This window comes from Dendrobates tinctorius, unplaced genomic scaffold (assembly GCF_039654945.1).
Source record: "Dendrobates tinctorius isolate UK_male_01 unplaced genomic scaffold, ASM3965494v1 ptg000079l, whole genome shotgun sequence".
In the NCBI taxonomy this organism is placed as follows: Eukaryota; Metazoa; Chordata; class Amphibia; order Anura; family Dendrobatidae; genus Dendrobates; species Dendrobates tinctorius.
In genome coordinates, this window is record NW_027361747.1 from 9,782,501 (window position 1) to 9,799,185 (window position 16,685).

The 16,685-nt window shown below is 44.4% G+C and overlaps 1 protein-coding gene across 6 annotated transcripts in view; it reads right to left on the reverse strand.

Moving 5' to 3' along the window:
- TEC (tec protein tyrosine kinase) overlaps positions 1-16,685 on the reverse strand; it is a 181,765-nt gene that overhangs the window by 42,658 nt on the left and 122,422 nt on the right. For all 6 annotated transcript variants that reach the window (XM_073583479.1, XM_073583476.1, XM_073583480.1 and 3 more), the window contains 3 exons: positions 16,020-16,191; positions 14,534-14,750; positions 12,477-12,541 (listed from right to left, as the gene is read on the reverse strand). In XM_073583479.1, coding sequence (XP_073439580.1) covers positions 12,477-12,541; positions 14,534-14,750; positions 16,020-16,191 — 454 coding nt within the window. The remainder of the gene's footprint in view (positions 1-12,476; positions 12,542-14,533; positions 14,751-16,019; positions 16,192-16,685) is intronic.

Here is a 16,685-nt window from a genome sequence, read left to right on the forward strand (position 1 = left end):
CAGGGTTAGGGTCAGGGTTAGGGTTAGGGTTAGGGTTAGGGTTAGTTAGGGTTTAGGGTTTGGGTTAGGGTTAAGTATGATTTGGTTAAGGGTTAGGGTCAGGGGTAGGGTTAGGGTTAGGGTCAGGGTTAGGGTTAGGGTTAGGGTCAGGGTTAGGGTTAGTAAAGTCATGGTTTGGGTAGTGTGAGGGGCCACCTAAAAATGTTGGAAAAAAACGCAAACGCGGTAAAAACGCGCTAAAAACGCATACAAACGCATAAAAACGCTGCGTTTTTTTCATGCATGCTCATAAAAATGCTTGAAAAAAACGCAGCAGTTGTATGCTTATGTATGCGTTTTTTCAATGCGTTTTTTTGCGGGAAAAACGCGCTGCAAAAAAAAGCAAGTGTGAAACTAGCCTTATAGAGAAAATAGATAACATCCGTCAGGAAATCCGCTCCCAACCACCAAGTGCTGTGACTCACATCCCTTCCTGCATCTCCCCTGGCTCACTTACTACATTTGATCCCATCACAGGAGAAGAACATACACTACCGACCCCATTCCCTCACAACTCCTCCAGTCTCTCTCTCCAGTCATCACAACTCACCTAACTACAATCTTTAATCTCTCCCTCTCCTCAGGCATTTTCCCATCCATCCTTCTTGTCCACCTTCAAACACTATCATTACTCCATCATTAAAGAAACCTGCTCTTGACCCATCCTGCACAAACAACTACAGACCAGTCTCCAATCTCCCCTTCATCTCTAAATTCTTGGAGTGCCTAGTCTACTACTGCCTTACCCGTTACCTCTCCACTCACTCCCTCCTAGACCCTTCACAGTCTGGCTTCCGACCCCTACATTCGACTGAAACTGCACTCATCAAAGTGACCAATGACCTTCTGACAGCAAAACGTAACGGTGAACACTCTCTGATCATTCTTCTCGACCTTTCTGCAGCTTTCGACACTGTTGACCACCGTCTCCTACTCCATAGGCTCCAGTCACTAGGCATTAAGGACACTGCTCTCTCCTGGTTCTCTTCCTATCTCTCTGGCCACTCCTTCAGTGTTTTGTTCGCTGGCTCCACGTCATCTCCTTTTCCTCTCGCTGTCGGGGTACCTCAGGGCTCAGTCCTTGGCCCCCTTCTCTTCTCTCTCTACACAGCCCCAATTGGCAGATTTGGCCTTCAGTACCATCTTTATGCTGATGATACACAACTATATACGTCATCCCCCGACCTTACCCCCGCTGTACTACAGAACGCCAGTGACTGTCTGTCCGCAGTCTCCAACGTCATGTCCGCTCTCTATCTGAAAATTAACCTCTCAAAAACTGAACTTCTTCTGTTCCCGCCATCTACTAACCTCCCTAAATCTGACATTTCCCTCTCCGTGGGTGGCACCATAATAACACCCCGGCAGCAGGCACGATGTCTGGGTGTTATGTTTGACACCAACCTCTCCTTCACATCCCATATACAATGTCTTGCCCGCTCTTGCCTCCTACACCTAAAGAACATCTCCAGAATTCCCCCTTTTCTCACCATGGAAACAACAAAAACCCTCACTGTAGCATTGATCCACTCCCGCCTGGATTACTGCAATGCTCTATTAATTGGCCTCCCCGCTACTCGACTTTCCCCTCTCCAGTCCATACTTAATGCAGCAGCCAGGGTCATCTACCTGGCTAATCGGCACTCAGACGCGTCCTGTTATGAATGGGTCACCGAGGAGAAAAGGACTAAACAAGCTAAGTCACAGAAAACCAGAGAGGTTGGTAACTATGCAGATTGCAGATCCCTGATCCTAACCACAACAACTAGCAGCAGCCGTGGAGCGTACCTACGATGGTCCTAGACGCTTCGTCACAGCAGGAGGACTAAATAAGCCTAAAGCAAGAAAAGGGGAAAACTAGCTGCCCCAGAGCAGACCCCAAAGGAAAGACAGCCCCCTCACATGTATTGACGGTGAAACAAGATGAAAGCACAAACACAGGCAGGAAAATAGGCTGAGCAAATGATGGGGCCCAAACTAACTAGAAAGGATAGGAAAGGAAAGACACTGTCTGCAATCTGCCAAAAACCCTACAAAAATAATGTCCAACACTTCTGACAGCAAAATTAACCCTGAAGTCACTAGACTTCTCCCACTATATCAGCACTCTGAAATATTCTGAGACAGAGCAAAAAGAGGCCAATCTAATAAGGGACAAATAAGCAAATTGGCAAATACAGAAAAATAAGAGTGGAAATTCAGCACAGCCCCAGCCGGGGCTGGCTGACCACACAAAAACTGAATAGACCAACAAAATCAAGTGTGAACAATAGCAGAAAAACAGCTTGAAATGACTGGAACAAAGCTGAAAACCAGGACCTGAAAAGCCAGAAGGAATCACCAGCACCAGACTAGGGCGTCGGCTGTTTTAAATCCAGTCTGAGATTCCTGAGGTCCAATCGTCATCCTCATTATCAGGTGGCAGATCTCTACTGATTAAATCAGCCTCACTACCTCAGGTTACCACCAGAGGGAGCCTGGTAGGAGAACTCACAACTGGTGGACCGGAAAAAGAACTCACAACAGCGTCCGCTCTTCGCCAGTCCTTACATTGGCTGCCCAATCATTATAGGGTCCAATTCAAAGTACTTGTTCTCACCCACAAAGCTCTCCACAGTGCAGCACGCCCCTACATCTCCTCCCTCATTTCTGTCTATCAGCCTAGCCGACCGCTGCGCTCTGCAAAAGACTTTCGACTAACCTCTGCACTAATCCGCACCTCCCACTCCCGACTCCAAGACTTTTCCCGCGCTGCGTCAATCCTCTGGAATGTTCTACCACAAGAAATTAGGACTATCCACACTTTGCACAGTTTTAGGCGCTCTCTCAAAACACATCTATTCAGAGCAGCCTATCATGTTCACTAATCAGTCATTTTATGTGCAAGTGTGAGTATGTAGCCCATTCACTATCTCTGTCCCCCACCTTCTCAAGATGGCTGGACCATCATTGTACATACACACCTGTACTTTGTATCTTCCTCACCTCATTGTAGATTGTAAGCTCTCACGAGCAGGGTCGTCTTATTTTACTTTAATTATTGTACTGATAACGTTGTTACTTATGACTTGTGTTTTGAAACTGTTAAACTGTAAAGCGCTGCGGAATATGATGGCGCTATATAAATAAGGATTATTATTATTATAAAAACTTCACCCCTGAAGGTGCTCAAGACCACATTCAAGATGTTTATTAACCCTTCAGGTGCTTCACAGGAATTTTTGGAATGTTTAAAAAAAAAAATTAACATTTAACTTTTTTTTTTTTTACAAAGAACTAACACCGGCTCACGGTGCTAGTTGGTATCTCACCGCAGCTCAGCCCGCTGGGAATAGAGCCCAGTGACTGGAGGTAACCTCTATGACGTCACCCCTGGTCATTGACGCTGCATTCTCAGCAGCTCATTCACCAGTAGTTCTCAGCCTGGATGGTTGCATCTTGGCACCGTCCAGGTTGAAAACTAATTAGCCCTCAAACATGGATTACGGCGTGGGACAGAACAACAGACAGGTATGGTATATTGTTGTTTTTTATTTTACTTTTATTACAGGAGATCGAAGGCTTTGGTGGAATTAGGCGAGGTCGTAAGTATGGTTTAATTTAAGATTATTAAAGGAGTCTGTGTCATTTTTTCAATTATATAACTTTATTCTTGGTGTGTGTGTTTTTATACAAGGTGACTATGGGGTTAGTAATGGATAGGTGTCTTATATACGCTTCTCCATTACTGACAATACAAAGGTGACATCAACCCCACAAATAATGAACTCCACTTGCCACCGCTAACGGGCAAGTGGGAAGAGCCGGGCAAAGCACCAAAATTGGCACATCTAGTAGATGTGCCTTTTCTTGTCAGCTGTAAGCTGCTATTTTTAGGCTGGGGGGGGCAATATCCATGGCCCTTACCAGCCTGAGAATACCAGCCCCCATCTGTCAGCTTTAGCAAGGCTGGTTGTCAAAAAAAAAAAAACAGCATGGGGACCCCTCTATTCTTGATAAACAGCCTTACTGAAGCTGACAGCTGAGGGTTGCAGCCCCTAGCTGTGAGTTTTGCCTGGCTGGTTATAGAAAATACAGAAAATATTTATTTATAGCACAGGCAGCGACTGATGAATACCCCCATCAGTTGCTCCTGCTGTCACTGTTATTAGCAGCAGCAGGGTTAGGCTGATTAGAGTAATAGTCCCATCAGCCGCCATCTGCTGTATCCTTTATCACTTAAATGTAACTCTCACCATTCTCCCCTGCTTGCACCGATTGCCGGCAGAGCAGGAGAACAGCACTTACTGTAATGCTTCTTCCCCGGCACCGATGCGGACAGCTGAGGGTTGCAGCCCCCAGCTGTGAGCTTTGCCAGGCTGGTTATAGAAAATACAGGGGAACCCACGCCATTTTTTTCATTTATTTATTTATAGCGCAGACGGTGGCTGATGAATACCCCCATCAGCAGCTCCTGCTTTCACTGTTATTAGCAACAGCAGGGGTAGGCTGGTGGGAGTAATAGTCACATCAGCCGTTGCCTCTTTTATCACTTAAATGTAACTCATCTTTTAAGAGCAGAGTGAGAAAAAAATGAACTTTTTTGAATTTACCAAATGGCTGCAATGAAACAAAGAGTGAAAAATTTAAACGGGTCTAAATACTTTCCGTGCCCACTGTATGCTGGGACTTTTAGTACTCCATTAGTGCTGAACAAAAGCATGTGCAATACAGATACGGTAATTCAATATGACAGCCTGCCTTGCAAACAATTTTTATTTTTTAAATAGGAAAGGAAAAATGACTGCACAGGTTTTCTGAAAAAAAATATTGCTATATTACAAGCGTTTTTACTTTTTTTTTTTTTTTTACAAGCACTTTTCTGTCTTTTTTTGATTTTGGGACATGTTCTTGCAATTTTCATGGTGTTTCCAAAGCTCTGTAGGGAAAAGCCAAAAAAATAACAACATCGAAAACAAGACTGTGAACTGTGTGTGAGACTGGCCTAACAAAGCTTCATGCCACGGTCTGTAAAGTAAGTAATTACTGTGGGAAAAGACCACAAGAGACATTTCCTGTCCGATCTGGTGACTCGAAGATCAGGATGTAACAGTCGTCTCACAGATGGACCCCGCAGTCAAAAATAGATGACATTCAGCTTAACAAGATATCTATATAAAAATAAAGATCATTAGAACAACAACTGCTTTATCTAACCATGGAACAACAGCCTGAACTAAATATGCCTTGATAAAAAATGCTCCTTTAACCATGACTATTCACACTAAAAGCAATCTGTACGCACAAAATGACTGTTCAAAACAAGCACAGGCGCTCGGTGCAGAATCACACCCTCAGTTCCATGTTTTCCATCTACCTCCAACCTCCGCTGTCTCCTGTAAAGCCAGATCTGTCAAGTAAAGAAGCGCATGGCTGAGACAGATGGGACACAAGCAGGCGGGAAGATGCACTGAACTTTTGGGCCCCGCCATGGTGCACAAAGCGCCGGTGCTTGGTTTCCACAGTCATTCTGTGCTGACAGAGTCTCTTTATCTGTTTGATGACAGATGCATAATACAGTGTGCTGTCATCACGACAAGTTGCAGCCGCTTTCATGAGATTCCCTTGCAACCACCTAAATGTAGACACATCTACCTGCAACCAAGACACTAAATAAAAGTTTGCTCAAAATTTTACTTTGTGCAGGAGCATAAAGCCATCAAAGGCGGCAAGTACATTAACGACTACTAGTATGACGAATAAGCCAGTAAACATTTCATTGGCATGGGGTGGAGGCAAGACACTGCAGTCCGAAAAGCAGTTAATAAATGCGGCCTCCCCTCAAACACTCTCGCACCCCTCCAATCTATTCTAAACTCTGCTGCCCGACTAATCCACCTGTCCCCCCGCTATTCCCCAGCTTCTCCCCTCTGTCAATCCCTTCACTGGCTCCCAATTGCCCAGAGACTCCATTACAAAACCCTAACCATGACATACAAAGCCATCCACAACTTGTCTCCTCCATACATCTGTGACCTCGTCTCCCGGTACTTTCCTGCACGCAACCTCCGATCCTCACAAGATCTCCTTCTCTACTCCCCTCTTATCTCCTCTTCCCACAATCGCATACAAGATTTCTCTCGCGCATCTCCCCTACTCTGGAACTCTCTACCACAACATATCAGACTCTCACCTACCATCGAAACCTTCAAAAAGAGCCTGAAGACCCACCTCTTCCGACAAGCCTATAACCTGCAGTAACCACCGATCGACCAAACCGCTGCACGACCAGCTCTACCCTCGCCTACTGTATTATCACCCATCCCTTGAAGATTGTGAGCCCTCGCGGGCAGGGTCCTCTCTCCTCCTGTACCAGTTATGACTTGTATTGTTTAAGACTATTGTACTTGTTTTTATGTATACCCCCCTCACATGTAAAGCGCCATGGAATAAATGGCGCTATAACAATAAATAATAATAATAATAATAATAATAAATGGTCTGATTCGGTGTTAATGTGTGTATATATATATATATATATATATATATATATATATACACTGTATATATATATATATATATACACTGTATATATATATATATATATATATATATATATATATATATATATATATATATATATATATATATATATATATACACACTGTATATAGTGCGTACAAAAGAAAATTTTCATGGTCGACATGACCCAGTCAATGCGTTTCGACTGCACTAAGCAGTCATACTCGTCCAGTCCTGTTGAGCCGGACTCCAATTTTTGTATTATCTTTGATGTGAGGCTAGGGCGAGGCCGGAGTCTGAGCCCCAGGTGGATGAGCATAGAGCAACTGGGTGAGCTGGAATCAAGTTTTTGTTATTACTGTATCTGCCTCCACGTTACGCAGCAGCCGATTATGATTGCTGGACCTCAGAGTAAAGCCGGATTCACACATTTCCCATGAGGCAGTCAAGTTTGGGTCAGGTGACGTGTGGTCGGCGCAACATGTTGCCTGTGGTTAGAGCAACATGATCTTAATGAAAGGGTTCTTTTAAAATTATACTGTCAAGTTTCAAAGCTGTCCTCTTATCCACGGGATAGAAGATAACTTGCCATTCACTGGGACTCCAACCTTTGAGATCCCAACTTATCCTGATAAAAGGCACTCTGAATAGCCCCATGTAAATGTAGCGGCCCTTGATTGTAAAGTGCTGCAGTGGTAGTCGCAACCGAGCTGCTGTCCTGTTGTGCTCTGGAACTTTACAGATAGTGGGTGTCCCAATCCTAATATGGTGTGGGGTGCATCACACTCACTTGTAGGCCGCAGGTTTGCCTCCGGGCTTCCGTCCTCAGGAGCCACTGCACACAATGCATGGGACACCAGGTTCTTTGGAACAGTCAAACTTTTACTAATCAGTCCAAGTTCATCGGGTGGGTATAGGGGGGATAGGGCACAGCAATTCAGTTTACTCCTTCTGAGCACAACTCCTCTTCACTGCTGTCTTTAGCTCGTCCTGGACTAACCCCAAGCCCACTGATTCTATCAGTGACAGGGATTTCTCGTCCACCTCGGCAGTGCACCCGGGACCAGTCATCACCTTCTGTCTATATGGGTCCCTGTCTATCTTCCCCTGCGCTCCAGAGGACACGATGTATCCGACAGTCCCTATGCCACACCTTAGGGTTCGGACTGGACAGGAGCGACCGCTCAGGATGCCAGTAATGCCTACCACTAATTGGAACTAGCAACACATTCTGTTCCTAGCAACCCACCACCCCACCTGAATGTAAACCCACTTCACACTACACTGCTTGACACTGAACTCCCTCTAACCATGAAGTGTCCCCTTCTTATCAGCACTAGTGCCCCCCACTGGGTTAATCCTATTCCTAAACATTTCCTATCTTAATGCTAGCCTATTCTATATCTTATGCTATGTTCACACTATGCGCTAACATTCTATATACTGTACAAAACCTAAGGATGGTATTCACATAGTGCGTCTGTTGTCTTCAGGGGCAGGAATGGGGTAAGACAGTCCACATCCCTACACGATCATGCAATCTGCCGCTCCATTCATTCTTAATGGGACCGGCAGATAGCTGAGTACTATGAATGGAGCAGAAGTTCGCTTGATTGACCACCTCTAAATTTACCTTGTGCTCTTCAGAGACCAGGTTATCAGGATTGTGGAGGTCCCAGCAGTCAGACCCAGAGCGATTAGGGGGTTATCATTTATCCCATGGATAAGGAATAACTTCCAAACTTGAGAATGCATCTTTAACATAAAACTGTATTTAGGCAATAGGTCATTTTGTAATTATGGTTTCTCTTAAAGGGGTATTCGCATCACTAAGATCCTATCTCAGTATGTGGTAGATGTAATAATAATATTAATCTTTATTTTTATAAAGCGCCAACATATTCCACAGTGCTTTACAGTTTGCACACATTGTCATCGCTGTCCCCGATGGGGCTCTCTATCTAAATTCCCTATCAGTAAGTCTTTGGAATGTGGGAGGAAACCCACAGAAACACAGGGAGAACTTACAAACTCCTTGTAGATGTTGTCCTTGGTTGGATTCGAACCCAGGACCCAAGTGCTGCAAAGCTGCAGTGCTAACCACTGAGTCACCGTTCTAGCAAATACTTTCACTTAGAAATGTAGTATAGTTCTTCTGATTCTCTATGTTGCTTACCCAATATGCAGGGTATTGCAGCAACTTAGGTATCCATGATTACGACCACTAACAACTAACTGTCACTATATGAGTGGTCGTAACCATGGAAACCTAAGCTTCGGCACTGCCCTACACATGGCAAGTGACATATGCAATATCCTCTTATGCAATGTCACAACCTTGTGCACAATTCTTCAAGATTCTTGTTGTGAAGATCAGAAAGATAAGTGCAATTCCATTTCTGCTTCTATTTTCTTTATAATTGGCAGTGACATACAAATAATCAGCTACCAATGAAAATTCTGTATCCAAACAACTCTGTACAAGGCGGGGGACACATGACTGGAGGACCCTCAAATCCTGGAGTTTTTATCATCTATATTTATATCGATTGTATTAGGCTGGGTGTCTCCCCTTTTAGAAGCAGCGGTCCATTTGTGAGCCCGGTCTTGTATTATTGTTGGGAGGGAAGTTAATGAAAAATATAACTTCCTGTGGTCTCTTCCTCTTTCTCCTACCAGAACATATGGCAGAACTCGCTTCCCCTGTATTCACACTGCAAACATGGCTGACCTCTCATATAGCGATGGTGTTATACCCCACATCTGATGTCTGACGCTTCTCATAGTCCTGGTGTGATAGTAACAGTGGGAAGTGTGTGACAGGAGGAGCAGCACAAGGACTGTCATTTTACTCTGCTCAAGATGGAGCATTAGGGAGGACACATGTATTACACATAGGGATGAGCGAACCCGAACCGGAAAGTTCCTAGTGTCCAGTACCAAAAGGTATCAACCACTGAGGACTCTCAATTCTGAATATTTTTCAGTACCAAACACTGAACACAAACATGTTACTGAATGTCCGGATTCCAGTTCAGGTTTGCCAGTCTAATAAAGTTTGTTGAAATGCTGCAGCGCAGCCAATCAACAAGATTTTAGATTGTGGGCTCTTCAGGAGCCATCACAGCAATGACAAGCATTGGCATGGCTGCAATTGGCGGGCGCAGCATGCAACCCATTCTATATAAAGGCTGGATCACGAGTGCTACCGCCATTATGCTCTCTTTCGTGTAGGGAATGGAAGGCATCTGGAGTGAGAAACAGAGTCTGTGACTGCACACTCTGCAAACACAACTCTGTGTGTACTCTGCAACCACCATACAGTGAGGGAAATAAGTATTTTATCCCCTACCGACCATTAAGAGTTCTGGCTCCTACAGACCAGTTAGACACTCCTAATCTACTCATTACCTGCATTAAAGAGGAGAGGAGGCGCTGGACTAAGACAGGCAGGGTCGCTTTAAGCCGCCTGTGAGTACTGTCCTGTAAGCTGTGTACTCGCCACACCCCCACCCCCTGCCTGTGGGAGTACTGTCCTGTAAGCTGTGTACTCTCCACACCCCCACCCCCTGCCTGTGGGAGTACTGTCCTGTAAGCTGTGTACTCTCCACACACCCACCCCCTGCCTGTGGGAGTAATGTCCTGTAAGCTGTGTACTCTCCACAACCCCACACCCTGCCTGTGGGAGTACTGTCCTTTAAGCCGCTGTGTGTACTCTCCATAGACCTCCCCCCCCCATCCCTGTGGGAGTACGATCCTGTAACCTGTGTACTCTCCACACCCCCACCCCATGCCTGTGGGAGTACTGTCCTGTAAGCTGTGTACTCTCCACACCCCCACCTCCTGCCTGTGTGAGTACTGTCCTGTAAGCTGTGTACTCTCCACACCCCCACCCCCTGCCTGTGGGAGTACTGTCCTGTAAGCTGTGTACTCTCCACACCCCCACCCCCTGCCTGTGGGAGTACTGTCCTGTAAGCTGTGTACTCTCCACACCCCCACCTCCTGCCTGTGTGAGTACTGTCCTGTAAGCTGTGTACTCTCCACACCCCCACCCCCTGCCTGTGGGAGTACTGTCCTGTAAGCTGTGTACTCTCCACACCCCCACCCCCTGCCTGTGGGAGTAATGTCCTGTAAGCTGTGTACTCTCCACAACCCCACACCCTGCCTGTGGGAGTACTGTCCTGTAAGACGCTATGTGTACTCTCCATATACCTCCCCCCCATCCCTGTGGGAGTACGGTCCTGTAAGCTGTGTACTCTCCACACCCCCACCCCCTGCCTGTGGGAGTACTGTCCTGTAAGCTGTGTACTCTCCACACCCCCACACCCTGCCTGTGGAAGTACTGTCCTTTAAGCCGGTGGGTGAACTCTGCACCTCCCATCTGTGAGCGTACTGTCCTGTAAGCCGCTGTGTGCACCTCCCGTCTATGAGAGTACTGTCCTGTAAGCCGCTGTGTGTACTCTCCATATCCCCCCCGTCCCTGTGGGAGTACTGTCCTTGAAGCCGCTGGGTGTTTTCTATTGGTCTGAAAAATAAATAATTGGCATGAGTCGTCTCATAGCTATTAGTAGGCCCCAAAAACAATTTTTCAGACCTAGTGTGTGTATTCTATTAGTTTTGCAAAGCCATATATCGCTTCAGCCATCTTGTTGGCCTATGTAGGCCCCAAAAACACTTTTTTCAGGCCTGGTGTGTGTTTTCTAGTACTTTTCCAAATCAATACATTGCATCAGCCATGTCGTTGTCATTTCTAGGCCCCCAAAACTAATTTTTCAGGCCTCGATTGGTTTTTAAGAGTTTGGGATATAAATAATTGTCATCAGCCATCTGCTTGCCATTTTTAGGCCAAAGTCATAAGGTTTCAGGACCGCTGTGTTTTTTCTAGTACTGTGGCTTATAAATAAATATACTTTTCCACCATCTCTTTGTGAGTAGTGTTTACAAACTCAACTTCCAAAAATGAGGACAACATCAAATAAGGGATGTGGACGTGGCCGTGCTGGTGTAGCTGCTGATGGTGGTGTAGCTAATGCAGTGAGAGGGTGTGGGCGCTCTCTACCTGCTGCGTGCACAAATACAACACATTCCTCTGGTGCACGCAGGCGACAGGACGATATGCGTCCTATCATAGGCCCTAATACTGCTGCACGAATGGTGAGGTCACAAGAGGATGAAAAGCTGTTAGATTGGATGGCTGAGAGTGGCTCCAGTTCCTATGCATTATCCCGGTCACCGGCTTGATATGCGACATACCAACAAGATGGAACTCCATCTTGAATATGCTAGAGAGATTGTGGAAGCAGCAGCATGTAATAGTGGAGTTTCAGCTGCAGCAAGCACGGATGAGTCACACTGCAGAACAACACAACTTCACCACCAAGGAGTGACCTTCATGTGGGACGTGTGTGCCATGTTGTGCTGCTTTGGACATTCAACCAATATGGTCATCATCAGCGTTACTATACCACTTATATGCCTGCTGGAAAAAAACAATTCAGGCCATGATAGATGAGGTGGTGGCACAGGAGGAAAAGCAGAGTCAGTCTACTCAGTTATCAGGCTTGTCATCCACACGTGGTTCGGAGGGTGGGTTACTGTCTCAACATCGGCCATGCACCCAACTGTACAGGTAGGGGCCAGTTTGGGGTGAATGGAGATGATTGATGGATGATTATCTGTTTTTATAGCAGGGTGGCACTCATACCAACTCACCATATACCTCCCACCAAGGACAGCTTGTCGTGGTCTCTGGCAGCCGGGCACACAATACTTGCTGCAGTCTCTGTACTGTACAAAGCCCTCAGAAGATGGCAATGAAAAATCAACTGGACTGCTCACTTTCCTGCCACTTTTTGTGTGAGATGCAATCGACAGGATAACTGTGGTTTTCATTTACTTCATATAAGATAACCCAAATTCACACTGTAACTTCTTACCTTGTCATTCCAAAATCAGATACTTTTACTACCCCAAGGTCATTGACTAAACAGTTTCTGGCAGCCTGGAAAGAAACAGATAAATGCTATGATGACGCACTGTACATCAGAAAATCAGCACTACATATAAAGTAGTAACCTGGAGAAATTCTCAGAAAATTATGTTTGGCTAATGGGGGACAGAAGGCAATGAGAAGGATCTTACAGTCGCTAACTAGAATTCCAATATACTTGTTTACTCGCAATAATATAATGATTCCTGTATAGGCTCACAACTGACCCAGAGAGAAGTGTAGGGAGGGCTTGTGAGGGGTCATTAACATTGGGTCCTACATGATGATGGTGGGGGAAAGCAAAATGCCAATCAGCCAGAATAAATAGATCAGCGGTCCCCAACCTGTGGCTTGTGAGCTCCTTGTAGCTCACATGCTCTTGATGTGTGGCTGACTGTTGATGTGTCGCTCACTGACCCGTTATAAGTGGCTCACACTGACCCCTGATGTGTAGCTCACAGCTGTTGAGTGGTTCATGGCCGATGGGTGGCTCACAGGACCCATATAAGTGGCTCACAGCTGACGAGTGACGTAGAGCTGATGAGTGGTTCACAGGCCCTTGATGTGTAGCTCATAGCTGATGAGTGTATCATGGCCGATGGGTGGCTCACGGCTGTACACAGGAGAAATTATTAATTTATAAAGAGAACTTAGGAAAATATTGCAAGTGTCTCAGAAATGAGTGTCAGGCCTCGGTCACACCAGCTCTATTCCCATCCAGCACAGCCTCTTCTTGTTTGATTGACAGCCTCTCTATTGTGTGATTTCAAGTAAATAAGCTGTCAGTCAAGCACGAGGAAGCAGCATGGGCAGGGAATAGAGCTGAAGTGTCCTAGGTTTGGGAATAGCTCCCATGTGCCAAAAGCGCTTTAGTCTCATTTTCATATCTCTTCAAATGTTGATTTCTCAGTAACAGAGGAACATACTGCTATGTAAAGGTATTGCTGGACCTGTGCCTGTGTTGAAAGAGCTACATGTGCATATAAATAGTTTGGAGATGAACTCCTGCTGACAGATTCCCTTTAAGTGAGGTGGGAAAGGCTCGATTATGGCAATGTATCTCATAACAGAATATTTTTCTGATTTTTTTTATTTTTTTTTGGGGGGGGTTGCTACATATAGAACCAACTATTGTAGAAAAAGGATGAACTCTCCATGATTGTCAACATATATGACAGAATGCATGAAATACTGTTTCTTTAGCATAATTTATTATAGCGATTATTCATTTTATCGCTATGATGAAGACAGTAATTAGTATCTATTCTCTATGGTTTTATGCCAACATCAGATTTTCCTTTTCTAATAACAGGAGTAGTCTCACTTTGCAAAACTGTGACTTTTTTCCTTAATTAAAGCATGACAAGCAAACCACATCATATTGTGCAACATTTCTTTACTTTGTTTGCAACATTTGCAAACCAATACATTTTATACGTTATTTTAAAGTGGATCTGTCATTAGACAATGCTGCTGTATGTTATGGCAACATGGTATTGGGACCGGTCCGCTCTTTATTAGCCAAAATGCTCACAAATATTGCAGTTTTGCATATTAGCCAAGTAACACATCGGACGGGTCTTTGGGAGGTTCTAACCACGTACACATTAAACTAGTGGGTATTGAGCACAAATCCAGAACTCATCTAGATCTATAGTTACAAATAATAGATATAATCGCAGACATTTTGTGAAATCTGAAGACTTTTGGCCATCATAAAAAAAATGTATTCTGTTCTACAGTCTGAAAAGTTGGAGCTTAACTTTAGGTCAAATGGAGAGGTGAATGGGACCGGTGACTTCACCGCTACGGATACCTCCAGGAGAATGTGTGCAACTGACTTGTATCGTGCACTAATTTAGTAAATTAGGACAGGTGCACAATACCTGCCGACCTCCCCGGGAGGGATCTGTAGGTGTGACGTCCATCATTCAGGAGCGCAGTATGACACCTTATGTAAGACACATTCTCTCCACGTATATTTCACTATTACAATAGGATTACCAGGTCACGGTGGATGAAACTGTTACTTTCCAGAAATTTCATGGCCTCGCACACGTCCTGACACATGCTGAGCAGAATGTCCGGATTGAACTGTCCGTGTTTTTGGCGGAGGTAATTTAACAGGCAGCCATGTTCCATGAACTCAGTCACTATGTAAATCGGCCTCTTCTCTGTACATACACCATACAGCTGGACCAGCTTTGGGTGTGCCAGTTTCCTAGCAGAAAAAAGCAAGCATTATTATATTCTGTGCATTTCAGTCAGCTATAAATTACCTATATTAATAAAGAAAAATGGACGTTGTAAGTACAGTGGTTCTACAGGCCCGGGCTGTGTAATGAAAGAGTCATGTCCAACAAGTCATCAGTATGGAGATGGCTGTTATGATAGTATGGGAGTTAAAACAGTCACAAATTTGGCTAAGGCCCATCATGTGGAATAACAAGGTCTAAAACAGACAGCTGAAATACCACATCTGTCATTGCCATACAAATGCCTGTAGTTTTTTTGTGCATTTGTGCAAATTTAACACCAAGTTGTATAAACTTTCCAGATCATTAGATGGCGAGAGTGCAGCATTTCACTACAGATCAAGATGAGCGGATCGATTCTTGGGACTCAGGTCCAGGATCCAGGTCAGTAATACCTGGCGGCTAGATGGGAGGCCCGCAAAGCTCTTATGTTCCAGCATCCCTGGTGCGGCATTTGATTTTTCAGAGCTGGCGCAACGTCATCTCTGTGATCTGACGCTGCATCCTGGCTAATCAACAGGTATCACTGACTTGGACGTTGGACCGGAGACCCGCAAATCAATTCACTCATCTCTAAGTACAGATCCTTCATAACTATAACTCCATCATAGCGGTGCAGGGGACGTTTTGTATTTCATTTAATTTTCACATGCACGTTATTAAGTCCCTACGTAACACTATAAGGCTCTAGTGGGACATTTAATTTTCAACGATTTCTCCATGCATTACTGCTACTTGTACTGACTATGTGTAAAGGATTTGCAGGTAATCTTGAAACAATAAGGAAAAAGTGATTTTTTTTTTGGTGACTTTTGTACAGTCCTTGCAATTTTTTTACCCATAAATAAGTGCACAGATGTAGTGGTTTCCTTTCTCTGCAAGATATATATATATATATATATATATATATATATATATATATATATATATATATATATATATTTTATTTTTGCAAAATGCTAAAAGCTTTATTAAATGTTCTGAGAGTCTAAAAAGAATGAGTTCACATGTGGCAAAACTGTTGAGAAATTTCTACAACTGTCCCATTCAAATGCACAACAGGGAAAGTTCCTGCAACCAATTTGCTGCCGTATGTGAACATTACCTAAAAGAGCAAATATGCTTCACACGCTTCCAATTTAAGGAATTCTGTAAAAACTTCCAAGGTGTCACATTACATATATCTGATTTTATCGGGTCTCTACCTAGCAAAGTAATAATTGCAGATTACACACATCATAACTTTAGCTTCCTCTATGAAATCCTCTTCAGACATGGCCCCCTCACGAATGGCTTTGATGGCTACTTTGTACTGTGCTCGCCATTTCCCAAGACGTACCACACCAAACAGTCCACTTCCAAGCTCCTTCATGAATGTAAGGTCGGAGGGGTTGATTTCCCACTTATCTAAAAATATGTAGATCAGATGTGAACGTCATTGATAAGCAAGCAAGATTTTTTGACAGTAACTCCAAAACAAAGTAATTCTCAAAAAACCAAAACTAGTCCAAATTATTATTGTCTTCTTTAAAAAGCAAGTTATAGGTGGCATGTGGGAAAATCAAAGAAAAGATTCCTGCTCTTGTCTGTCATCTTGACTGTAGAACTTGGGCTGCGGATACACAGGGACCTTGGTAACGACACTTGCCGTGTGGCCAGAATTTGCTACTTCACAGCACAATACAAGTGAATGAGATTGTATTGCGGCTTTGAGGGTACCTTGATCATGACAAGTAAGTCTAAGAAGATCCAACAGTGTCAGATTTTTTTATTGCTTGCTTCTCGTGGTTGCAGTACCGTCACAGTCGTAATGTGATCCCATTCACTTTTATTGGGCTGAGATGCAGTAGTGACACCTCAACACCTAGCAAAGTTGGCTCCACGCTGTGCCACGATCAAAG